General features: G+C 39.2%; 2 protein-coding genes and 1 long non-coding RNA gene across 5 annotated transcripts in view; 1 reads left to right on the forward strand and 2 right to left on the reverse strand.

The window, feature by feature from the left end:
• The window catches only part of ralgapa2 (Ral GTPase activating protein catalytic subunit alpha 2), a 176,378-nt gene extending 155,266 nt beyond the window's left edge, over window positions 1-21,112 (forward strand). For 2 of the 3 annotated variants that reach the window (XM_082143396.1, XM_082143395.1), the window contains 2 exons: window positions 9,454-9,578; window positions 19,026-21,112. In XM_082143396.1, the coding sequence (XP_081999522.1) occupies window positions 9,454-9,578; window positions 19,026-19,183 (283 nt within the window). In that variant the 3' untranslated portion in view covers window positions 19,184-21,112. Of the gene's footprint in view, window positions 1-9,453; window positions 9,579-16,180; window positions 16,218-19,025 lie in introns of all 3 variants that reach the window. The other variant, XM_082143397.1, reaches the window with a different exon arrangement.
• On the reverse strand, window positions 19,268-22,329 carry LOC309479552. The gene is made up of 2 exons (XR_014199297.1): window positions 21,954-22,329; window positions 19,268-21,910 (listed from the first exon to the last, which is right to left on the reverse strand). It is a non-coding gene; the product is annotated as an uncharacterized lncRNA (long non-coding RNA).
• Window positions 22,330-23,353: 1,024 nt separating this feature from the next.
• insm1b (insulinoma-associated 1b) lies at window positions 23,354-26,351 on the reverse strand. The gene has a single exon (XM_082142636.1). It carries the CDS (start codon window positions 25,414-25,416, stop codon window positions 24,070-24,072), a length of 1,347 nt encoding a protein of 448 aa, XP_081998762.1. The 5' UTR covers window positions 25,417-26,351; the 3' UTR covers window positions 23,354-24,069.
• Between the last annotated feature and the right edge of the window lie 500 nt (window positions 26,352-26,851).

The raw sequence follows: 26,851 nt of genomic DNA on the forward strand, positions 1-26,851 counted from the left end.
GTGATAACGCAATGAAACATGCCAAATTGTGCTGGCGTAATTTTTGGCCAAGACATTTAAAAACAATAGAGAACAAACAAAAATATTAATAACTGATTATGTTGTAGTTAATGAATATTTTTGTTTTTCTATGCATTTTTTGTGCATAGGAAAAACTAAACCTGGAACTGTGGTTTGCCTTTTTTGCCATATAATTTTGTCAGATAAACACCTTAACCAAGTTTGTGTTTTGTTCTTTCCCATATCTCAGCATAACAAATGGTCAATCACACAGCATGACACGATATAAGTCTGTGGTGGTGATACTATATAATTGTAGCATAGCTGAGACTGTGGAAGTGTGTTTGATCTGACTGCTGGTGTCAGCGCCTAATTAGAGCACAAGTGCAGCAGAAATGGAAAGGCATCTGTATGCAGAACATTCCATTCACAGATAGAGAATGTCAGCAGTGTGTTCGCTCGGACAATATCCCAAAAGCAGCGGGGCCTTTTTTCTAAACCAGCCAATTATCCTCTTCCCCGACTAGACGGCAAGGTCAATGTGATTGGTGGAGGTTAATGGCTGGTGCTTGGCTGGAGTGGAGGTTGAGCATGCATGGTCACTCTCCAGTTCTTCAACTTCTCCTTCCTCTCACAAGAGCCCATTTAGAGGCCAAATAAGAGAGGGGTGAGCAGAAGCGTATTGTTAACCTTTGCCGTGCCTTGATAGTTACAGCAATGAAATGATGGAAATTTGCATTTGCTCTTTAAACTTTAAATGTCTGTCCATAAACGTTCCTGTCCATCATTTCTGTCTATAATAGAGGTTAATTAAAATAACTTTTTAATAGCAGTGTAATGAGGAAGACCTTTGATGACCATTGAGCAGTCACTTTTTTTTGGTAAAATGTTACAGCGTTTGTAGTAAAAGCGAATAAATTATATGAGTGCATTAGTGCAGTTGCGGTAAACGTTTATGGGAATTCCTGAGGGTTTAAAAAGCAAAACAATAAAAATAAAATTGGGATAGGTACTTGACTGATAGCCTTGTGCATATTATGTGAAAGTAGCCAGATTTTGACATTCTTATGACATGAGTTGGATGTACACTACTGTCTCTTCTGCTCACCAAGGCTGCATTTATCCCATCAAAAATGGAGGAAAAACTCTTATAATGTGAAATTTAATACATAATTGTTTTCTTTTTTAGTATATCGTAAAATGTAATTTATTCCTGTAATCAAATCAGAATTTTCAGCATCATTACTCCAGTCTTCAGTGTCTTTTCAGATTATTTGATGAATGGAAAGAAGAGAAAGTATTTTGTAACAGTATAAATGTCTTTGCTGTCACTTTTGATACATTTAATGTGTCCTTGTTGAATAAAAGTATTAATAAAAAAAAAAAATCATACTCATCCCAAACCTTTTAACAGTATTGTAACTTTGCTCAAACAATTGATTAGTGATTTTTATCACACTAGTCTCATGTCAACAGGTGTGTCTTGTAGCTACACGTTTAAAACACTGTTTTATTTTGTCCCAGTGTACTTCTCCATAGACTTCAATTGTACAGTTTGCACTTTTTTTGTTCAAGCATCACTGTCACAGGCTCGGCAGTTAAATGCAGAAGCGCAGCGAAGTGGCCTGTCCTCAGGCTAGAACTCCAGAGGCTCCTTATGTTTCAATTACAGCCTCCATCTCTGATCAGACCTGGCCTTTCTTCAGCTTAACCAGACACAGCAGTGCAAGGCCTCAAGCCTCTGTCTGATAATTGACCCCTGCGATGCTAATAGAGCTCTAAACCCAACTGAAACAGCTCTAGCATTACAGCTCTTTCTCTTCCTCTTCCTCAGGCCCCTCTGGGTCACTGTGTCCATCTGCTCTCTGCACTTTGTCACAAACCTGTTCCATTTGATCAAAGTATTAATTATAGGGTAAAATACAAAATTAGTTTAAACTTACAGAATAAATGCTTACAGACCTTGGTCAGGGTAGAAAACTCCAGAAAACACGGTTGTGAAAATAAGACCTGTGGTCAGATTTACAAAACATTCTTAAGAATAAAATTATTCTTAACTGCTATTTTATTGTTATTTGTGAACTCAAGAATACAGTTGGGAATAGTTTGTATTCCCCAAAACATTTCTTAAGATTGTTTTAAACAAATTTATTGAAAAGAATATTCTTAAAATCATAAATAGCATAACATATATGTTAATTATGGATAATAATGGATAATCTCCAACTTAGTTCTTAAGTCTTAAATGCCCAAGATGCTTAGTGAAGTTATTAATGCAACAGACCTATCCTATCCAAAACATGCGTTAAACTCGACTCTGAATCCAGTCAAGCCAGTTGCAACGGAAATAACGTGAATGTTTATTTCGATTATTACCATCATACAATCAGATAACACCAAAACCTGGCTTTTTCTTTTTAAGAAAACAAAAATAAGAATATATTTGAGAACTTAAGAATTTTTCAAGAATTGCACCAAGGAACATTCTTACAAATTTCTTAGAATTTATCCTAAGAAATTGCTTAACATCTTTCTTTTAAGATGATTTTCATGAATCCGGTCCCCGATATCCACATCCCTCACAGTCTTGTTTTCAGTTCACATCACACTACAATTATGTCTACTCTGACTAAGGTCCATTAACAGGACCATTTTCTGATATTTCATGATGTAATCTTAACCACGGCTGTCCTTTCCTGTTACCCTGCTTCATTTGCTACTTCCTTATCTCCACCAACATGTGATGGATGTATGCGCATTGTCAAACTGGCATTGTGACCCTGAGTCAGCAGTGTTGAGGTGTCCTGCGGGGTGAGATCTTTTGTTGTGTGTGTGTGGACTGAGGGGAGGGGTTTCAGGGTGGGATGGGTTCAGAAGGCGGTCCCTGGGGTCTGGGCCCTGAGCTGACTGCTAATGAGAAGCCATCTGAGGCCCTCGGAGTCCCTTTGCACCTTGAACATGGCCACTACTGCCACCTGACCTTGGCTTTGATCTGCCAAAGTGCTTGACCTCTCAATTCCCCACTGGCCACCCCTTACCATCTGGACAACTACACACATTCTCTTCATCTCGCTCTATCACCCTGACACACACGTCAGGAAAAATTATAATTTCACGATGGCTAATTTAGTAGGGTAGGGTGATAAAAACGAATGGACTTACTCGTACGGTAAAACATCTGACTTATAATAACCACTAAGTATGTGTGTAGGAGTGTGCAATATTGACAAAAAAAATTCTTCTTGATATCAGTAATTACATGATATTTAGCTGAGTGTGTTTTTGTGCTGGTACCTTGACTGGTTTTATGCCTGTCGTGGACAGCTGACTCCCGAAGATTTTCAAATTCTTCATAGTCTGTGCAATTCACAGCAGATAAAACTTACTCTTTTTTTTTTATTGATTTCCAGGGCCATTTTACCTTTTATAAGGGTTTTTTTTTTTCTCACCTAATTAGATTTATGCATCATACATTTGTGGTGGTTGAGGAGATTCCCCCTTCTATGACAAGCACTTTGAGTGCCGAGAAAAGCGCTATATAAATGTAATGAATTATATGTTATGTCAGAACAAACATTGTTTTCTAAAAATGAATATAATTTTTTATTATTATTTATTATATTTTAAAGATGACACTAAAACTGCCAATAGGTTTGTGTAATGAGTGAGTCATTGAGTCATTGATTCAAATTCCTGATTCTTTCAGGAATGAAGAGTGACTGTCTTAATGGGTCATTGAATCATTAACTCGACTGATTTGTTCAAAAGCGCGTATTCATTCAGTAACGAAATGTGTTTCCTGAATACCAAGTTTAAAATTCAACACAATATTAACCTCTTGTTTATTAAACTGTTGTTATATTAACAATCACATTTATATTTGTGCTGATTTTTTTTTTACCCCCATAAATAAAAAAAATGGGGTAATTCTAACTGCATTCTGCTAGACTACATCACACACTAAAAGTGCAATCTCAAGGCATCTTATTGTTTGGTTTTGGCTAAGTGAATGTCAGCTTGTACATCGTTAAAACAACAATTACGATATTACAATAGAAGATACACCCCTATACAAGTGATGATTCAGATTCATACTTGAATCCAAATCCACATGTTTCCCTGCGATGTATAAACAGTCGTTTGTTGATTTCACAGTAGTAACATGTACAGACCAGTTGAAGCTTCTGCGAGTGTATTCTGCTTCAGAGTGTTCTGGTTGAAGACCCAGTTGAATAGATTGTTTTGGACTGTTCCTGAATACTCAATGAGTCTGTGCGGTCCCCTGGGCTTCTGCTCTCGACAGCCTTTAATGCCTCGCCTTTGTCACCTGGTGCACCGTGGGGTGGCAAAGTGGCCTCCAAAATAGTGGAAAAAGAGCATTATCTGTTAAAACCCCTCCGCATGCTTAGAGGACATTTTTGTCTCCAAAGTGGATTTGCTTCGTCTGTTTTTCCCTCTCTGTTGTAACAGTGCTATTGTACTTTTTGTTTACACACTTTTTTTTATCCCCTTTATCCCTTTCTCCCATCTACGCACAATCTGACCTGTGCTTGAATGAGGTCATCACATTATTTTACAATTCAGGGGGATTTTAAATTGGCCCTTTTGACACCACATCCCATTCCAGCTCTCTCTAAAATATTTTGTGTAGCGTGTTCTGGGCGCGTGAAACTTTGGGAGTCATGTTCTTACACGGGTTTGGAAATTCCCACTACGTTTCGTTTCCATCAGACTGGAGAGTTTTTCCATCACAGGTGCTGAAATGGTGACTTAAATTACAATCACGTTGGGAAATCCCTAAACTTCGGATAACTTTATTAACATTGACTACTTTATATAGGTTCCCGCTCGCCTGCGGAAAATACAGAACGGTCCCGTGTTTGTTTTTCTCTCAACATTAGCATTTTGGAACAGTGTCATCTAAAAGACCTCAGTCTGTGCAAACATTCAGCGTGTTTCCTGTATGTTCAGATCTCCCTGCTTCCGACAGAGACGAGCGCTTGGACGGCGTCACTGCTCTCTGCTTTATTGAATTAGTCCATGTCACCGTCATCCAGCCCGCAGGAACCCACCTCGTGTACTCAAAGGAACAACCTGTGCCACAACAATTAGAGAAACCCGAGGCAGAGATGAGATGTTGGGTAGTGATGGTGGACAAATCATAAATCAAAGTCTGTCAGTAAAAGCAGCTTGATGGATTTGACTTCTACACTTTAAAAAATATCTTTCGAGATAAGTTTTACAAGAAAATTTTAGGTTTAATTCAATGTGTTACTTGCCATATCTTTGTAACTTGTGAAATTTACTAGCAGTTTCTGAGTGAAAATAGCTTCTACACCACTTTTTTTTTTGTAGTTAGTTGTCAACACCTTTTTTATACTATAATATCAAGCATACAAGGAACAATAAAGCACAAATCCTATTTCTAAAGACCAGCGTGCATTTATGTAAACAGCTGCCGGAGCAGTATCACGTAAATCTGAGGTGTGCCAGAACTGAGGCGAAGCCGCAAACATCGCTTAGGCGCAGATGAATGTATGATGTATGATATGTAATGTGCTGTGACTGCAGCATAAATGTGTTCAATAGATGGGAGGTTAGCATTTTTTTTTTTATCCTCAGGAAGTGGGTGTTCAGGTTGGCTGATGGCAGCAGTGACTCTGGCTGAGGTCAATATTTGTTTTAGGAATCTCAATAGCTGAGCCACGCTTAAGTCATCTGCATCTCTGATAATGGCACGCCATATGGCTCTGTTGACCTAGTGGGATCAGGCTTATTATCCCTTATTCTCATTCCTCTCTTCCCCTTCCTCCCTCCCTCTGTCCTCTATTTCACGCACATACACTTTTCTTTCGCACCCATTACTTAATGTGCTTTACATCTCAGATGTGTTTTCAGTACTCACTGTCATTCATCTTAAGTTTTCTTTCCTGATGAACCATAAAGGCACTTTACTGTGTTTCCATAATAGCAATCTTTCGATTTTATGTTTATGTATGCATGCTGTATTTATCAGTTTTATTCCAGGCTAAGCTATATTGTGCATAGGGATTTTCTTCCTGATACAAAATCTCTTTCCTATAATGTTGCCCATGTTTCCATACCAGCAAAACCTTTCATTTTTAGATAATACCCCTGTAATACTCAGATTTGTACGTACACATTGATAACACCGTGTGCCGTCTGTTGCTGATCAGTTGGTTTTATTTCGAGGCTAAGCTATAAGTTTTTCACCCAGATCCGCGCGCCCCCTCCCTTCCCGCTGTGTGTTTTGAGCAGAAAGCAGGCAGAAGTGAAGCCGATCGCTCCCTCCTTGTGTGCAGCCCTCAGGCTCAGGTGCTTGTCAGCATTGGGTTCAGTCGGACCTTTTCAACAATTTGTCACGGTTGCCTCAGCTCCTGCTGCGCCGGCACGTGGCACACACACACACACACTGGTGTGGCGAAGCCAGCGTGGTCATGATGGAGTGCAAAGGCCTTGGCAACAGCCTAGCGCCTGGCGGAATAAGCAGCCTCCCTAATGAGATGGGAATGGCATCAGTCGGGCCCTCCAGAATTTCAGCAGGCAAGCATGTGCCTCCACTCCTCAACCTATTCATTACACATTAGAGCACACACACACACACATATACATATAAATACAGCAATGCACACTGATTGTATACGTGTATTAGCTCTTGAGTGATTGCCAGACTTGTGTTGGTGTGTATGTGGACGTCAGGGCAGAAACACCTGCTCATGCGTTTGTTTGGACGGTTAACGGACTGTGGCTGTAACTGAACAGGCCACGCTCACCATGTGTGTAATGACTGCGGTGCAAATGGCTTCAGGAAGATTTGATTTGTTTCGTCTGCTGTGTAGTACCAGTGCCCAACCTATTACATGAAGTTTCCATTTGCTCTGAAATGCCAAGTGGAATGTGGCGGATCCTGAAGCTAAATTGTGATTAAAGCAAACTGTAATTTTAACTGTCCTTTTTCTAAAAGTCTTCCGCTACATCTCCTTTTTAATTTACTTCCCTTGATTATTTTAGCTGCCTGTGCAAAAAAAAAAAAAAAAACTCGTTTACTCCGCGCCGTGTTACTTAACCTGTGTGACTTTCTTTCTTCTGTGGAACACAAAAGGAGAAGTTTAGCAGTATGTTCAAGAAAATAATGCACTTTCACCAAGACATGTACATTATAATACTCTCTATGAACCATTAAAAAATGTGAGGTCTTTTTTTTTAGGAGGTTTTTTGTAAATTGATTATTTTATTTAAATCAGAACTTTTTCATTGTTACAAAAACAATCTTTTTCAAACAAATGCTGTACTTTCGAACTTTCGTATCATCAAAGTCTCTTAAAAAAGTTTATCATGGTTTCCACAAATATAGTCCCATTGGAATGACTGGATTTCGCCTGTGAAATTTTGCAGTAAATGTGACCGTACCTTTAGAATGATTTCTAAAGGATCACTGAAAACTGGACTAATAAATTACATTGGTAACACTTTATAAAAAGTATACAGTAATAAAGTACTTACAAATCATTTGCAAACAATTAGTTTATAGTTAATTAATAGTTTATATATTGTAGTCTCTACATTCTATATATATATATATATATATATATATATATATATATATATATATAGTGAGTTCTTCATGCAATTAACAAATTATTATTGTTTAATTAGCTCATATGTAAAGAGTTAGATAATGCTTTGTTAACAACATATTAACCGTAAATAGTACTCACTTTACATTAAGTCACAGAAAATCAGAAAATGTCATTAATTAAGTGCTTTAAACCAGCATTTGTTGGACATTAAGTGCATTAGTATTAAGTGTTCCTTAAATTTTTTACAAATACATTAAAGGGGTCATATAATGCCATTTTTGTACAAGCTAATATGATTCTTTAGGGTCTAAATTAAAAGTTTGTAATATACTTTAATTAAAAATTATCATTAGTATTTTAAGAAAACACTAATTTTACCTGGTCAAAAACAGCTCTGTTTTCAGTACGCCGTTTAAGTGCATGTGTCTTTAAATGATAATGAGCTTTGCTCACCCCGCCCCTCTGTTCTGTGCGCACACTGTTTGTAACACAATAACCATAACGCGTTGTTCATTATAAACGTGGGATTATGAATTATATCGAGAACGTCGTACATAGAAAACATGCCGTAATGTATCCTGAGTGTAAACCTTAGCCGCATTCATCGTGAAGCGTGCAAGCGATTTGCAAAGATTAATATAAATATTAATATAAAGGTTAATAAAATGTTACACTCACTTCTTCTTCTGGAGGTGCAGCACGAACACGAATAGTTGGTACTGATCCTTTTTTCAGGAGCAGCTTCTTTAGAAAAAACAGCTTTACTGACCCTCGAGCAGTCTAGTGTGTGAAATGATTCACGCAAACATGAAAGCATTGACGTTGATCGTGGGGAATATTCCCTTCGAAAACAAACTCAGCCACTGCGTCTTCAGCGGTTCGTCAAAATGACTGATGTGTTCCTTATTACACCCAAGAACAGAACACCACAATCGCTTAGATGCCATTCTGCTCATAGACAGTGCCAGTATCAACAATGACGCGCGGACTATGATTGACAGCTTGTTCACGAGCGAGGGCGGGTCTGTGTTGAAATGCTCCTGTCAATCAACAATCGCGGGAGGGGCATCCGACCGTGTGACGTCACTAGGTCGAACGGCTTGATTTGAGAGGGGAGGAAACGTATAAGGAGATTTAAAAAAAACCACTGGATGGATTTTTATCATTTTATGATGGTTGTGTACAGGCACTGCCAACACACATTTCAGTACAATCAACTTGTAAAAGTGCATTTACCATTATATGACCCCTTTAAGCACAAAGGGGTCACAAAGACATTCTGTCATTATTTTTTAATGATGACAGAATTTTCATTTTTAAGTGAACTATTCCTTTAATAGTTTACACATACATTTTTCCATGTGTTATGTGGATTTTTATTTTATTTTTTATACTGTGCAGACTATATTCTATCCACTAACCCTAACTGATGCATTTTGGCGTGATCTTATGAGTATTTATATGTATACATACAGTACTAACATATTGACAGCATTGTTTCTTAGGTTTTTTTTTTTTTTTAAGACATCTTTTAAAAACGTATATATGTGTTAGATCTACTGTTAGAGCTCAAAAAGCTTCCTTGCACTTTTGCATATTCAGACTTGGTTGGCAACAAAACTAATGAGAACCAGTTGCACTTGGCATCATTGGCATAAAAATAGTGCAAACATCTTGATTCACAGGTTTTGAATATGCATGCATACATTTTAGTGTGTTACTCACACAACATTTCTACTTTTTAGATGCTGACAGCATTATAACTCTTTTTCTGTGCTGTTTTCCTGGGTATTTGTGAACCCTGTGATGATCTTCTGTCATGTGAATGTAATTTTCCTTGATGGGCCGTCAGTTATGAGGAGAGAGCTCTCTACCTGGAGGCCATCATTCAGAACCACAAGGAGAACATGACCTTCGAGGACTTTGCTGCCCAGGTCTTCTCTCCTTCCCCCAGCTACTGGCCAACGGGAGGAGCAGGTGAGACACCATCTCTAGCCTTTTATTTTCCTTCTTTTAATGATTGGTTCTGTACTAACCCAGAACCTAAACCTAACAACTTAACCCATGTTAAATCCATGTAAGGAATAGTTTCTCTTAAAAAAATCTAAATTGTGTCATCATTTACTCACTCTCAAGTTGTTCCAAACCTGTATGAATTTCTTTCTTTTGTTGAACACAGAGGAAGATATTTTGAAGAATGTGAGTAACCAGACAGTCGATGCACCCCATTGACTTCCATAGTAACTGGGGTCCATAATGATGACAGAATTTTCATTTTTAAGTGAACTATTCCTTTAACTTATTTTAGTCAGTAATTTCTTGCCTAAATAAACTGTAAGTGCACATACTGCAAAATAAAGTGCAGTTTTCATTTTGCTGTCCTCAGTATTCCTCTCCCACCCTCCTTTACAAAACTGGGAAATCACTAAAATGGATAGGTTGTCTGGTACGGTTGCTTATTGCATTTCACATGTGTTGTAAGACTATGGATGTGTGCAATGCACAGGTCTAGATGAAACCATGAGGTCCCTGCACTGACCGTACAGGCTCGACATTTTATGACTGCAAAAATAAAATCAATACAGCCTACGATTGTGAAAGCAGTATGTCAAAGCACAATCGCACGGCTGTACAGCTTAATGAACTACACACCTGAAAAGGAGAAATTTATGTGGGCATAACTCTATTTAAAGAACCAGGGTGACATGAGAATGAATCTAATCTTAACAATCACGGACATATCTGTAGTGAATATGTCTATATAGTTTCTGATAAGTAAAATTTATTTAGTTGTAGCTTTTTTTAGTACTTCAGCTTAAACTAAATGAAAATGAGATGTTGCATCTAACTGAAATGAAATAAGTTAATAAAATTAGTTTTGTATATTTTATTTTGTTTTATTTCAGTTAATGTTTATGTTTTTTCACGTAATGAAAATGTTTTTTATGGTTTTAGTTTTAGTTCATGATAGTAACCCTGTCTCATATGTTACAGTCATGACTTTCCCTTTTTCTTAAAAAAACTAAAAACAAACATTGAATCTTCATTTTCATCAGTTTTTCAGGATTTAGAATTTGTTTTGTTTTTACATTTACAGAATGACAAAAGCGGTTGTGTTTGTTTGGCTGGACATGTAGTGCATTTTGTGGAGTTTATTTACTTTTCTTTGTTATTTAAATAGTTGTTTAATATGTGCACTCTGTTCTTCAAGTGCAGCAGGTCTGGTGTGAAGTGCACTGTACAGGCTCTCTCTTTTCCATCATTTTGCAGAATAATCCTCTGAAAGTTTTGATTTCTATAGCGACACCCATTTATTTCCTAGAAAGGCATTGAAAATCGCTATGGTGACCTCTATTGACTCGTGACAAAAGCTGCATACAGAGCGGCTCACAGACACACCCACTGAACCCAGAGAGAGAGAGAGAGGGAGGGAGACCGACCCTATTAGACACTTCAAACTCCATCTCTCTGAATTTCTCTTGTTTTGCATCTCAGGGTTTCTTGTTGTACCTCCATCAAACACATCAGAAACTGCTTTCCCAGATTGTCGTTCTCTCTTTTTTCTTCTTTCGCCTTTCTCTTTTGTTCTAATTACTGTCTCATGTTCATTCCTTTCTGTGTATAATCTGAGTTGTCATGCCGGTTTCTTTTCCTTTCGTGTTTCTTTTGTTTGTGTCGCCAAAACCAAATTACAAATTCAATATTTATTTACTAATTAACACTTAAATTAATTATATACCCATAAAATGTAGCCTTAAGATGGAAAGAGGTGATTCTGTGTATCTATACAAGACATGCAAGCTCTGTTCCAAAGCCTAGAGATCCGTCCAGTTTAAGAGCGTTTTAGAGACATTAGATGTTCATAGCAAAGGCTGGTACACCATCGTTTTGATTGTACCATGAGTCTGTTTAATTCTTGATTCTGTAAAACTAATGTTGTAGTAATTATTTACTCTAATTATTTACACTTATGGATTTCCTTTGAAAATAAAGTTGAGACATCACACTACCATTCAAAAGTTTGGGGTTTGTAAGATTTTTTTTTTGTTTATGTTTTTGAAAGAAAACTCTCTTCTGCTCATCAAGGCTGCATTTATTTGATTAAAAATGCAGTAAAAACTGTAATATTGTGACTTATTATTACAGTTCAAAACAACTGTTTTCTATGTGAATATATTTTCAAATGTAATTTATTCCTGTGATCAAATCTGAATTTTGAGCATCATTACTCCAGTCTTCAGTGTCACATGATCCTTCAGAAATCATTCTAATATGATGATTTGATGCTCAAGAAACATTTCTGATTATTATCAATGCTGAAAACAGTTGTGCTGCTTTATTTTTTTGTGAAAAACATACATTTTTTCATTATTCTTTGTTTAATCGAAAGTTCGAAAGAACAGCATTTATTTGAAACCGAAATCTTTACTGTCACTTTTGATCAAAATAATTACATTTAATGCATCCTTGCTGAAGAAAAATAAAGTTTAGCATTTTTAACATTAACAATAATAAATATTTCTCTGAAGGATCATGTGACACTGAAAATGTGATCACAGGAATAAATTACATTGTAAAATATATTCACATAGAAAACAGTTATTTTAAATTGTAGTAATATTTCACAATATTGCTGTTTTTACTGCATTTTTGGTCCAATAAATGCATCCTTGCTGAGCATATGAGCATAAAATAATCGTACAGACCCAAACTTTAGCAGGGTAGGGTAGTAATTTACCCACTTTCTTTGTTTTATATTCTGACATGACATCTACATCAAGCCCATAGCAGTGTTGACACTTTTATGAGATAACTGCCTATGTAGACAGCGACAACTAGACGGCTCACTGCATTCTGGAGCAGAGCCACAGATTCACTCACACTACATGGTTCAGACTCACAGATGCTTAAACGTTCAGTGCAGTTCATTTCAAACACCTCCTCACCCAGTAGGACTTTAGCTGTTGTGTGGCTGACGGTCTCTTGACCTGCTCCATGTTTCACAACCATCTCACCCATGACAGCAGGCAGGCGTTGGCCAGGGATGGTTTGGGACGTGGATTACCTCTGGGCCAAGCTGGACTGTAAGCCTTTCTGCCTGCTTCCTCCATTAGGCATGTGGCCCCACACGTCTGTTACACAAACCTGTATTTTTCACTCTTCTTCTCTCCGTTTTCAGTATACCCTGCATGTTCCCTTTTTATGACAGTCAATCGAGCACATTGAATTTCCTCCTTGTTTTTCCGGAACGGTTTCTTTTAAAGTGCCCTATTATGCATTTTTTTATCTTACCCTTTGTGCCATGTGTAATATAGCCGTTTTGAAAATGTCTGCAAAGTTTTAAAGACCTAAGTGCACGTCAAATAAAGTTATTGTCTCCTAAAAGAAAGAATCGATTCTGAACTGTCAAAACTGTCAGCAATTCCAGTCTCACTTCCTGCACCAACCTGTAGGTTTATAACTCATTTGCATGATGCCCGCCTATGGTTTTCATTGGCAAAGTCTACTTTGACCCGCCCTCAAACACTGTAGTTGTAGCTGAGACTGGAAGAGTTTAATCCGTGTTGCCGACATGTCGAGGAGACGCTGGTTTCTGCGCTGTTAAAGCACATGCTCTTCCAACGGATGAGGACTCAAGCTCAAGTTGATATGGAAAAACTGACACCATCGTTACTGTTCGTATCACTGTGCATCAAGTCCTGAGGAAGAGCTGAAATTCAGAGATGCTAATGGCCATTTCATTTCCGTCATGCACAATGCCACAGGAAGCGTTCGACCAATCACATCAGAGCAGAGCTGGCTCTCAGACAGGAAGGGTTTAGAGAGACCAAATCGTTGATCGAACCGTCTCAGACACTTAGGGCCTGTTTACACCTGGTCACTTCATGTGTTTTTACTGATTTATCAAAACGATTCCATTTACACCTGGTCACATAAATGTGTTTTTCGTAAAACGGATATAAATCTGATCTTCAGTTCTTGCACTATATGCAGATTTAATGGAGTTCACGTCACCGAAAGCAACAGATATGAGCTGCGTTTTATTGATCATCAGCTAATTTCAAAATCAAAGACCACGATAGGAGAATAGGAGACCGCTTCATTTACTTTTAATGAAGATGATTGTGTGTTAAGCGTCTGTGATTTTGATTTGCGATAGTTTGTGCATTGGTTTGATGAAGAGATGCTCAGCTGCTCATCTGTGGTGATGTGTGTTACAGGAGCGTCTTCATATCTGACTATAACATGATATATAACCCATAACACGCTCTCACACGTTTATTTTTTAGCATTGATGGGAGGAGTCAAATTTACATTTGTGGTTTCAACAACCAGATGCATTTACACTTGTCCAGTTTGGTCTGGTATACGGCCCAGACCTCCTTCTGAAGTGGTTTGAGCGATCGGATTCAAATCAGTCTCGAATGTGTTTCGGAGGGCATTTATGGATAGCTATCCGATCACAGAAAACATATGAAGTGACCAGGTGTAAACAGCCCCAAAGAGAAAAGACATGATGCTGCAATATACATTGAGAAAAAGAAAGTGTATTTTAACCCTGAATGCATGTAAACCTTGTAGGAGACCTGCAAAACTGAATTAGGGACCTTTAATATAGCATAATAGGGGCACTTTAAAAAACAAAAATGTGAGATGTACTTGTGGAAAGCACAGTGGATCATGTGAGCTCATGGATCGGCACAGATTTCATTATTTAAAAAAAAAAACGTTACCTCTGTTCCAAAACCTAGTTCACCACCAGATAAGCAGCTAAAGCTTCAAAGGCAGCATTCTAGGAGACTGGAATGAACTTTACTTTGTGTATTCAGATTGAGCTGTTGTTGATTGATGATGTAAGTGATATATCTCTCAAACACTATCTGCCAATTAATTTTTTCGAAGCTCATTGCTGTGTATTCTGGGATTGCCTCATCTGTGAAGAATACATCATGTAATGCCAAAGCGAAGTAAACTACCGTTCTAAGATTTGGGGTCAGTACGATTTTTTTTATAAAAAATTGTCTTCAACAAGGATGCTTTCATTTGAGAAAAGTGACGGTAAATACTTTAACATTGTTAAAAAAAAATTCTGTTAAAGTGCTGAAAAAAATAAAATAATCAGATAATACTCAGAGATGTGTCTTGATCCTCGAATCAGCAATGTCCAGGTACGACGCTCACTAGGTTTTGGAACAGAGCAAACTAAACGTGAGAGCATAGAAATCTCTGGTTGTGTCCATGCAGGGTTTGGTTTGAGCCGTTCGGTTATTCGATTGAGTATTGACAGGAATTGAGGATTGAGTTAAATTGTTGTTTATTTGTTTAATATGATAGTTGGTGGACAAGAGCTCTGAGATAGATCAGTCTCATTACAGACGTAGGCCAGGAACTGATGTCATTTACACCCTCCCTCATATAAAAACTCAGATATATTATATGATTACGTCATTATTCCAGCTCAAACACCGAACGATCATCTTTGTTCAGAAATAGCCTTGTGCTCGGCTTTAAACGAAACTCATTCAACATGTTTGATGCACATGTTTTGAACAAGCATCTATTTCCACTTCCATGTCTGGCATCCCACAGCTTTTCCCATGTTAAACATTCTTTCATTCTCAGAAAACACACGGTGTGAATAGAAATGTTCCACCTTCTGCTTGTCTGTCATGAGCACTGTATGTCATGTGTCAGTGATGCACTGAAGTTTCAGCAACCGCAAATATTGGGTGGAAAATTAACCTTACGGTTCTATAACGGCGAAATATGTCAATAACTCCGCTTGTAAACAATCACACAATCTTACATTTACATCAGAAAAGCCAATGTTGATAAGCTTGTTAGTTAGTTAAAATTGCTAAATATATGCACTGTATTACATATTCATTATATAGTTACTTAACCTTAACTTCATTATTAATATTTCATGAGAATAAGTTTTTGAGTTTAAATGTTTATATTTCAACAACAAACTGGAGTAGAAACATAATATTATCAAGAAGTTGATATCAAAATGTGGTAACACTTTACAATAAGGTTCATTAGTTAACATTAGTTAATGAACTAACCATGAGCAATACATTTGTTACAGTATTTATTAATTTTTATTAATGTTAGTTAATAAAATCCAGCTGTTCATTGTTTGTTCATGTTAGTTCACAGTGCATTAACTAATGTTAGCGAATACAACCTTTGATTTTAATAGCGTATTAGTAAATGTTGAAATTAATATTAACTAAGATTAATAAATGCTGAAGAAGTATTGTTCATTCTGGGTTCGTGTTAACTAATATTAATTAATGAACCTTATTGTGAAGTGTTACCAAAAATGTTTAAATGCAAATGATGAAATAAACGTTGTTTTCCGCTTATTTCAGTTTGAAACATTTCTTTCAGTTCATCACTGTTATGTGTGTATTTGAACATTTTGTGTTGTCCTTCCTTCACCCCTCAGGAGTAACTTCTAACACACTTTTTCCACAGCGTTCTCACACAAACACACACACACACACACACACACACACACTCGTGACGGTGCACAGCTTACGTGTTGCTCTATTGTCTTCTCTCCTCTTCAGATTAAGTGTGTTACAGGTGTGAGTTCAGTAACTGAAGGTAAGAGTCTCGGTCTGAGCGGAAGCCTGGTGTCTGTCCCAGAGATCCCTCTCTTTTCCTCTCGTCTACTCATCTTCCCCTCTTTATTCCCTCTGGAGCAACAGCGAGGCCGTTCTGATTATGGACTCAAGCGCAGTAATCGTAACACAGTAGCAGCATGAATGCTCTCCATCTCTCCTCCTCTCCTGCATGTCTCCGCTTTATTCCCTCTTTTCTCCTCGTCTTTGTCCTTTGGCGTGTGTGTGTTTGCCTGAGGCCACATCTGACACTAACACCTGCCCTACTGGAACATGTCTTTGTCACTTACGCTTTTGTTTGGACTGCTGGGGGAGCAACTGGGAATGAGGGACACTTACTTTATATATAAATATGCTGGGATATATATTTCTCTATATATATATTATAGAGGCCAAACAGGAAATAATTGTATACATTTAAATTTGCAGGATGTGGATATTTACACGTTACACTGAATTTTACAGTTTCACTTCACAACAGTATTTTCAAAAATATATTCTTTCTTCCTTCCTTTCTACCTTTTTCCTTTTTTTCTTCCTTTTTCCTTTTTTCCTTCCTTTTTTCCTTCTTTCTTTCCTTCTTTCCTTTCTTTCTTTCTTTTCCTTCTTCCTTTCTTTCTTCTTTCGTCCTTCCTTTCTTCTTTCTTTCCTTCCTTTCTTTCTTTCTTCCTACCTTTCTTCTTTCCTTTCTTTCCTTTCTTTCTTTCTTTCTTTCTTTCTTTCTTTCTTCCTTCTTTCTTTCTTCCTACCTTCTTTCTTTCCTTCCTTTCTTTCTTTCCTTTCTTTCTTTCCTTTCTTTCTTTCTTTCCTTCCTTCTTCCTTTCTTTCTTCCTTCTTTCTTTCTTCGTACCTTCTTTCCTTCCTTTCTTTCCTTCTTTCTTTCTTTCTTTCTTCCTACCTTTCTTCTTTCCTTTCTTTCTTTCCTTTCTTTCTTTTCCTTCTTCCTTTCTTTCTTCTTTCGTCCTTCCTTTCTTCTTTCTTTCCTTCCTTTCTTTCTTTCTTCCTACCTTTCTTCTTTCCTTTCTTTCCTTTCTTTCTTTCTTTCTTTCCTTCTTCCTTTCTTTCTTCCTTCTTTCTTTCTTCCTACCTTCTTTCTTTCCTTCCTTTCTTTCTTTCCTTTCTTTCTTTCCTTTCTTTCTTTCCTTTCTTTCTTTCTTTCTTTCCTTCCTTCTTCCTTTCTTTCTTTCTTCCTTCTTTCTTTCTTCGTACCTTCTTTCTTTCCTTCCTTTCTTCCTTCCTTTCTTTCTTTCCTTTCTATCTTTCTTTCCTTCCTTATTCCTTTCTTCCTTCTTTCTTTCTTCCTACCTTTCTTCTTTCTTTCCTTTCTTTCTTTCTTTCTTTCTTTTTCTTTCTTCCTTCCCACCTTTCTTCTTTCCTTTCTTCCTTTCTTTCTTTCTTTCTTTCTTTCTTTCTTTCTTTCTTTCTTTCTTTCTTTCTTTCTTTCTTTCTTTCTTTCTTTCTTTCTTTCTTTCTTTCTTTCTTTCTTTCTTCCTTCCTTCCTTCCTTCCTTCCTTCCTTCCTTCCTTCCTTCTTTCCTTCCTTCTTTCCTTCTTTCTTACCAATATGAGAACTTTTAAAATGATTATTATTATGTGTCTTAACTTTTCATTGTAATGAACAGAATTAAGAAAAAATATACATCTGTGCTGTTGAATATTTTGGCATTTCTAACTTTATTTTCAGAATGTGTGTATTTTTTATAATAATAAATATATAATTAATTAAAATGTATTACAAAAATGATATAAAAATAAAATTATATATATATATATATATATATATATTTATGTATATATATTTATGTATATATATATATATATGTATATTAGAATATAATGAAATGAATTATAGATTTATATATAGTTATTTTGTGTTTGGCCCCATGTAATATTTATATGCTGTTCTCACTCACGCTTTTCTTTTCGCAAGCAACACAGTGCACTCTTATTTTTAATTTTGAGTGCACTTGATGAAAAAAAGCACACATGAGAGGTGCTGATGAAGACAGAAACTCTCAGGGTTTGCATGACTGACTTGATTCACACACCTCACCTAGTTAAATCTGAAGATGATCGGATCAATCACTGTGATGAAGAGCACTGTTGGGTCTGTACGCTCTCAGCTCAGCTCCAGTGTGGAAACAGTCATCTCTTAGATCAATAAATGATGAAATCCCTCGTTCACTCAGCATTGGAGAGGAGGGACCTGTGGATAAGTGTGTGTCCTCTCTGCTGGCATCCTGAGGTGGTCTGTGTGTGTGGACGAGTGGAACGGACACCGCCCGCACTCGTTCACTCCTCCCCGACTCCTTTCACATGCTGAGGCTGTTGTTCTCCGCTCTCCTCCCCCTCTTTCAGAGAAGCCCTGGAGTGGAGGTCCATGTTCCCCACACCATCTGCTCTCAGAAACTTGAGATGCCCGTAAAAAAAAAAAAAGGAAAACGGTCGAAAAGAAAGAAAATAGCCAAGCAGATGCCATCTTGACAAAGCAGGAAGCTTGTTTAATTTAGATGCTTTCTTGAGTACCAGTGTCTCCGATCTCCAGCAGAATCCATATTTTTGCATCTCTGTTACTTTCCTGCAGCAGAGAGGAACTGCTTTTCACATCTAAACGCCTGAGTTTGTAGAACGACAGTAATTGGCGGTAACAGTAAAATGGCTGATTTACTTGAGCACCATTCACATCCGTCTCCATCAGAGGGGTTTCTGCTTCAGGAATGGCATGCTATCAGCTTATTAATGTCATGTTTGCTGATGCTTGACTCTGCGTGTAATATGTCCTCATTTCCCAGGTTCCCTCAGCGGCAGCACGAGCGCTGACCTCAGTGTTACCATGATGACCATCGATCCCGGTGACCAGGTCTCTCCCACGATACCACGGGCATCCAAACACCGGGTGTCCGGGAAGCTCCGCCGCTCAGCCAGCGCCATCAGCAAATCCTCAAACTGAGCTCTTCCTCCGGCCCGAACACTGCAGCGTCCTTAAACCTGTGCTTGAATGTATTATTTGACTGGAATGTCTTTCACCTGTAACTTTTGTTTGTGTGTGTGTGTGTTGAAGCCTCGTAGCATTGAAAGATGCAACTGTCGTCACTATATGTCGTGCAGAAAGAAAAACCAAGAGAGTAATGTATGCTGAAGAAAAGGACTTTCATAGAAATGCCGCATTCAGAACTCGAATGATGCTATAAAACGCCCGAGGCTTTAGCTAGTTCAGAACACTCACTTTTCTTCATGTCAAACACTGAAACCCCAAGCATTGATGAATGTGGGAGAGACCTTCGTGTCGTCCCGGCACTGCGACGCTTTTGGCCAGTCTGAGAGAACACTGACACTCTTGAATCGTGGAAAGAGAGAGCGTCAGCTTTTACTACTTTAATAACGTGTAACCAGTGACATCTTTCAAAGCAATGAAATCATGTTTTCTTTTCTTTTTTCTCGTTATGATTACTTTTAAGCAACTGGTTTGATTGTTTTATGGAACTGATTAATGCAAGGTGCCGAACTGAAAAGGCACCTGTCGTTTGTGATGCTGTCGAGGTGTAGCATGAATGTGCTTCTTAATTTGGGATTTGGTCCCGTTCCTGTCATGTGAATCTACTCTAACATTCCAATGTTTTTTGCACTCTCTCAGTGGTGAAGATGCCGTGGTTTCTTCTTTTCTTCCCTCTGTGTTTGAATGTACTGTACATTGCTTTCATTTTGATTTGATTTGATTTGATTTGATTTGATTGGATGATATATATTTGTGTCATGTTGTATATACGGAGCAGGATCTGGCGTGTTGTAGCAGACTGGCCCGAGGAAGCGCCTCAGGTAAACCCGAACTCTGGCTGTGAATGAAGCGATCCTCACAGTGCCTGTCCGCTGCTTCTCTTTGGCCAACTGGAACCAGTCTGGGGGGTTTTTCTTTGTGTTTCCCCTCCACAACTTTAATTGATCCCACACTTCCTGGATGGAGAGCAGACGAGAGAAAGATCCGCACGAGTCTTGCGTTTCACTGGAGTAAATTGAATGAGATTGTCTGTGTTTTGTGAGAGCTGCTTCTGTGAGATTAGATGCTGGATGGGGATCTTTTCCACCTGCTTCCCCGATTCCCACGTGCCTCTCCGAGTGCCCTTTACCATACCAGCAGCATCTCTCTCTCTCTATCTCTCGCTCTCTCTCTATCTCTCTCTCTGTCTCTATCTCTCTCGCTCTCTCTCTATCTCTCTCTCTCTCTATCTCTCTCTCTCTCTCGCTCTCTCCCTTTCTCTATCTCTCTCTCTCTCTCTCGCTCGCCAACGCCCTGCCACCCCTCTCTGTCGCCGTAGAGACCGGCCTGGTTGCCATGGAGACCAGGTGTTACACACTGCAAGCTCCGCCCACGCTGCAACAGGACACATGTTGCACTACTTTGCCTTACCTGAACACTTATCTTTGTAGTCTTGCTTCGCCTGACACTTTCCCCCTCTCTTCCGAACGCTAAGTAACATAGGAGGCATTCTCTGAGTGCACTGAATGAAAAAGCTGACGAATGTATGCAAACCGGCGGTCCGAATCCCAGCTTAATCCCAGATTGATACGGATTTTGAAATACTGCAACTAGCCTGACTTCTGTTTGAGGACGATATGTTTATTGTAGACTTTGTTGTTAGCCCTGTATATTGTGTCTCTTTTTTGTTTTTGTTTTTTGAATGTTCTAAATTCTGAAGGATATAAATATAATAATGCCTGTAATATAATCTTTGTAAAAGACATTGATAAGGAAGCTTGAAGATTTCATCATGACTTGTTAACATATCAGACTGTTTTTAATAGAAAAAGTAATCGCTTTATCTTTACTAGAAATGTGAAGAAGTCGAAACATTTCATTAAATCGATTTGAAGTTCATGTTTAGATGCATTTGTTTGCTCTGTTTTATTCATTGTCTCTTGCTCTCATGGATAGTTGCCATGACGTCAGCAGTGTCCTGCACGTTAATGTCTTATTTAAACAATGTTTCTGATTATTTTAACCACTGATAGAGAAAGAGACTGATGGAGCAACCCAAAAAAATGTCACTGCAGCACTACACTGGAAAAAGAAAAAGTGCTGTAGGATTTACTTGGAGTTTTCACTGAAAAAAAGTGGTTTCCTGTAAAACACCCTCCAATATTATTTGTTTTAATAGCCGCATTGAAAAGGTCATTTTTTACAGTGTATTTAAAGAGTTTGTTCACCCAAAAAAAGGACAATTCTGTCATCATTTACTCACCCTAATGTCGTTCCAAACCTGTATGAGTTTCTTCTGCTGAACACAAAAGAAGATATGTTAAAGAATGTTGGTAATTTATCAAACAGTTGACGGAAAAAAACTAGGTCAACGGCGACCGTCTACTTTTTGCTTTCAAACATTCTTCTAAATATCTTCCTTTGTGTTCTGCAGAAGAAAGGACTTCATAAATGTTTGGAACAACTTGAGGGTGAGTCAAAGATGACACAATTAGCATTTTTGGGTGAACTATCCCTTTAAATTCAAACCGAGTAATTAAAAATGTCCAGTTACACCAAAAATAAAATGTTAACCTAAATGTTTATTGTTGACTAAAAAAAGTTATTGGACATACTATTTGTCAACTACCCACAATTTGAATTGACTATACCCTCTAAAGGGTTAGTTCACCCAAAAATGAAAATTGACATAATTTACTCACACTCAAGTGCTTTTTATATATATATAATATATACACAAACATACACAATGTAAGTCATTTGGATTCCACATCCATTTGTGTTCCACAGAAGAAAGTATTTAGTCATTATTGAAACCCTGTTTCATGCATAAAATAAGACGTTGACTTCGGTCTGCTTCTGAACTGAAGAACTGTTTTATATCTGTCTGAAACCATCCGTGACTTTGTGCTCTTGTGAGAGAATGCGTGGACATATTGTGTGTTGGAGCGAGTGTGTGTAAGTGATGCTCGGGGTTAGAGGTTGTTGTGTTGCTGGAGCTGAGGGAATAAGAGTGTAACCTGACCCTCATCCCATCTGTCTCTCCTGCTGCTCCATGAGTCTCTGAGTACAGGTGCACACACTCCAACACCTACAGCTCCTGCAGGTGGCCTCCGGCACACACACACGTTTAATTACTGACTCTGTGTGTGTGTGTGTGCGTGCGTGCGTGCGTGCGTGCACTTAATCTGACCAAAACTCTTTTTAGGATTTTATTTTTTATTTTATTTTTTTACATTTATTGCCAATTGCAGAAAAGAGCTTTAAACATGAATATAATGTGCACTAATTAGTTTGCTGAAACAATCCGATGCTCATTTAGCAAACTTGTTCTCTTCCTCTTTAGTGATTTGTATTTAATGGCTGATAATGCATTTATTTTTCATCTGTATCAGCTCGTTATCTGAATCTCTCAGCAACCTATTATGTAAATGGAGCACAAGTTGCTCTTGTAGGCTACAGCACTTTTTCTAGAGGTGTTTGTTACTATTGTCAAAAAAAAAAACGAATCTTACGAATAAGGCACCAATAGAAAAATGGAGAATCAATAACGGCAGTGGTGAAATGCATTACTGGGTTAATGTCCTTGTACATTTCTGAGTTCATAATCACAAAGGCTGTCATCACCCTTTAAATGATTTGAGCTGGATTTACAGTGGGCCAAATCCATTATTTCACTGATCAAGCAGAGCTTACATGGTGACTTCAGAATGACCTGACAAATATCAAATCAATACTGCTGCACTTTACTGAACGAACAAGGGTTTAGGACAGAAACTGTAGAAGTGAACTGCCAGAGGTTGTCTGACCGCGCTATATCATCTTATATCATCTGACACCTGTAGAAAAACACCTTGTAGTTGCTCAGCCACACATTAACTTTGCAGTAGTAAAGGCTGCACACACACACACAAACGATGTCTTTCTTACCTTAAGTCTGTAGATAAATATAGTGAAGAACATTAATGTATGGAGGATAGTTCTCAGTTATGTTGTGTTTAAAGGTTCATATGAAAGGGATGAGTTGCCATCTACAGTTCACATACAGTGACTGAGCGAAAGCAACTTCCTATTTCATTCATATAAACTACTATACAAGTAGTACACGTTATTGTGGCAAATATGCACGTACAAAAAGCTTCTTCTTTTTTTTTCATTTTGAAAATATTTTATTTGAGTAGACAACACGGACGCACATATAAAGCGATAGGTAGCAAACATTTAGGAAAATAAGCTGTATACGTAGAAAAAGATTGCATCTATAAGAGCTTCACGTTTCAAGGGAGCGCACAAAACCCAAGACAAGATGATCTCGACACAACGATTAGACTGCAACATGTGACACAGGAAAAAAATCACACAATAAATTATACAAAGCCATTGAAAATAAATAAATACATAAATAAATAAAATATCACGAATAAACATATTACAATAATTTTACATCATGATAGTAAGTTGTAATTGTGTGCCGACATTCAAAAACAATCATTACACTGAAGAGTTCTTAAGGCAGTAGTTTGATGTATTTCTCTAAAGGCATTTCTGGCTACTAAAGGGAAACTTTTCAAGATTTGTTGTAGTTGTTTTGAGTACGAAGAAAGAGAGAGAGAACATTTTCAGTCCTGTAATTCACACACTAGATTAAAGCTACAGACGCGAAACGCACAGCATGTGAATTCAAGGCAGAGGTACATGAACATATCTTAGGTCTAGGAGCTATTACATTACCATGTGTGCAAGGTTCTAGAAAAATACCTTTGTAAGGACCAAACTAATACTTTTCTCCAGACTTTTCTAGTTGAGGGATTGGATGAAGAAAATAGAGCGTTCTAAAAGGCCAGATTGGAGTGTGTTCTTCTTCAGCAGGCGTTACGCACGGGCACCTGGAGGAGGATGACTTGCCTGTTTTCGGTGGGGTGGCATTTGTTGATGTGCCTGGTGAGACCCGGCGAGCTGTAGAAAGTGGCCGGGCAGAACTTGCAGGGAAACGCCTGTGCATCAGCGTGCAGGAGACGCAGGTGTCGCTCCAGACTCGCCCGGTTGGGAAGCTTTTCTCCGCAGGCCGGACACGTGAGACAGTCCGCGGGGCTTAGATTGAGCGGACCCGGGCTCTGGCTGTCCTCCCTCGGCACCATGTCTGGGCTCTCTGCGTTGCGAAAAGCCTCTCCGATGATTTGATTTTGGAGCGCTTGGTGTCCCAGGATGTGCTTCCTCAAGTACGCCTGGCGCTTGAATCTCTTCCCGCAGTGCTGGCAATCATAGAGCCCGTCTTCCGAGCCGGATTCTGACAGACCCGGGCTCGGGGAGTCTCTGTCGCTGGGGAACTCTGCTCTCAGGTCTTCGGGGAAAGGTTTGGCGGGTTGGAGGGGTTGTTTGGGCGCGCTCGGGACGCGCGGTTTGTGCCAGCGCCGGTGGGAGGCCAGGTTTGCCGGACAGCTGAACACCTTCTCGCACTCGGGACACCTGTACTCCACCCGCACTATCCGGGAGCACTTGTGCTGTGCCAAAGAGAACGGGTCCGAGTATTCTTCTTTGCAAAGCTGGCAGATGAACTCTCCCAGGGGCTTGTTGGAGCTGCCTGAGGCCGATCGGGGCTTCGGGTCCACGGGCCCCTCTTTGATTTTCAGGCCCAGCACCGGGGAAGTCGTTACCTCATCCTCGAAGTTGAGTTTGCGTATGGCTTTGGGTTTCTTGGCGCTTTTGCTACTTTTACGCTCGGCTGCGTCAGAGGAAGGTCTTTTAACGCCGGGTCGGATGGCGGAGGAGTGCGCGCCGCTCCGGTTACTGTTGCTGGTGCCGATTTTCAAGTCGACCGGCGCGAACAGAAGATGATGGTCTAGGCTGGTGAGTGAGGCGGCAGTTGGGAAGGATTCGGCAGAGACGGGCGAGCCGAGATTGAGACTTCTCTCGAAATATTTCCTCTCGTGCTCCTTGCTGATGGGCCGGGTGGGGCTGTACAGCGCTTGGTACACCGCCTCCGGGTTGCCGAACTGCACCGGCTTGTGGACCGGCACCGGCGCCTCTGCCCCGTCCGACGGGAGCGCAGAGATGATGCTGTCCGGCTTGGATGCGCTGGGCGCGGGCGAGTACGAGGCGATCTGCGCGATCTGACATTCTGGAGCGAATCCTCCATCCTCGTCCGAGCGTATCCGGTACGAAACGAGCGATGCTTTCTTGTTTCGTTTCACTAGGAATCCTTTGGGCATGTCGGCGGATGGATGAGGCGAGGATGACAAGGCACAACAAGACGAGATCCAGAGCCACAAACACGCCGTCCGCCTCCCTCCCTCTGAGAGATGCTTTTGCTTCTCAACGCATAGCTGCACTCTTTTTAAGCTGGAATGATGTTATTGTTCTCGCCCCTCGCCGCTCCATCCTCATCCAATCAGGGACGAGCGCGGATCTCTGTGGAATTGCCCGTGGGAGGGCTGAGAGACTCGGACCGGGCGCTACAGAGCAGATGTACCTGGCCTTTATTGTAGTAATGCGCGCTGCGCTCCGTTCACGGTCTGATGGAGATGTATGGAGGAGCGCGTGCCGCGGCTATAGGGGAACACAAGGAAATGTCACTCACCGCCATCATCGTCATCATCAGAATTCCGAATGACCGACAACAAAGAAAGTTCTTTCTGAATGCTTAGTTTAGACCTGTGAATGTCTTAACTTAAATATTGATGCATTTCTGCATCTTTCTTTGTAATGTATGTTTAAAATTGTATCCACAAATGATTGCGGGACAATAACTGTTGCAGGCCGCAGATTTAACTGTGTAGACTATGAACTACATTTAGATATAATATTTTTCTTTTTTCTCTACTTTAAATGTATAAGTGATTACATTACAATTGCATTAATTCAATAATTTGTAGTAATTGCAGTACACAATGCAAGTTATTTACACAAGCGCGAACCGAAGTGAATAGACGAGAAGAAAAAGTTTTATTAACGTTGTCATTTTTGTAAAAGATGGAATATTATGTAGGATAAAAACAAAATGTAATAAACAATTTGGATGCTGGGCTTGTTTTGTGTGTTGTTTCACGCGTAGCCTATAAGTGGGATTAGAATAGGCTACTAAAAACGAACTGAGTATTTTCAAGAAGCTCCACAAAGTAATTACACAAAGCATGTTATTAATTAGTAGCTACTTATGAAATCCGAACATGTCTGTCGAAAGCTTCCTCCTGCGTTGCCCAAGCTTGCAGATCTGGACATTATAGGGGAGATTTGTAAGGCCACGCGTCTGTCTGAGCGCAGTATAAATCAGCTGGCTAACGCATGCATAAGTCATCAGAAGAGGCTCATCTCTGAACACAATGGCGCGTCTGGACAGCCGTCACAGGCTTTTCTGCCTTTGAAAAGCAAATTGACCTCTACAGGGATACACGAGCAATCTGGCCAAAAGAGAGACGCGTGCTGGACGCCATCAAAGATGAGCGCTGACCTCGAGGTCAAGCCAAGGGTCAGCCAGCACTGCATTTCTTCAAACCACCGTGACCACTGACAACCTCAGACATTCGAGCTTTTGTTTTGAGCAATGCAGTCCAACTACACACATTTCCTGGAAATATAATGAGCTGCAATCGTAAAGAAAAACACGTACAAAGTGCAGTTAGTTATTGCACAGTGTTAAACCTTCAC

The sequence above is a fragment of the Leuciscus leuciscus genome (assembly GCF_965113295.1).
Source record: "Leuciscus leuciscus genome assembly, chromosome: 17".
Taxonomy (NCBI): domain Eukaryota; kingdom Metazoa; phylum Chordata; class Actinopteri; order Cypriniformes; family Leuciscidae; genus Leuciscus; species Leuciscus leuciscus.

What these genes read in the sequence shown, in the direction of transcription:
- insm1b (XM_082142636.1), bottom strand. Translation starts at nt 25,416, where the DNA reads ATGCCCAAAGGATTCCTAGTGAAACGAAACAAGAAAGCATCGCTCGTT.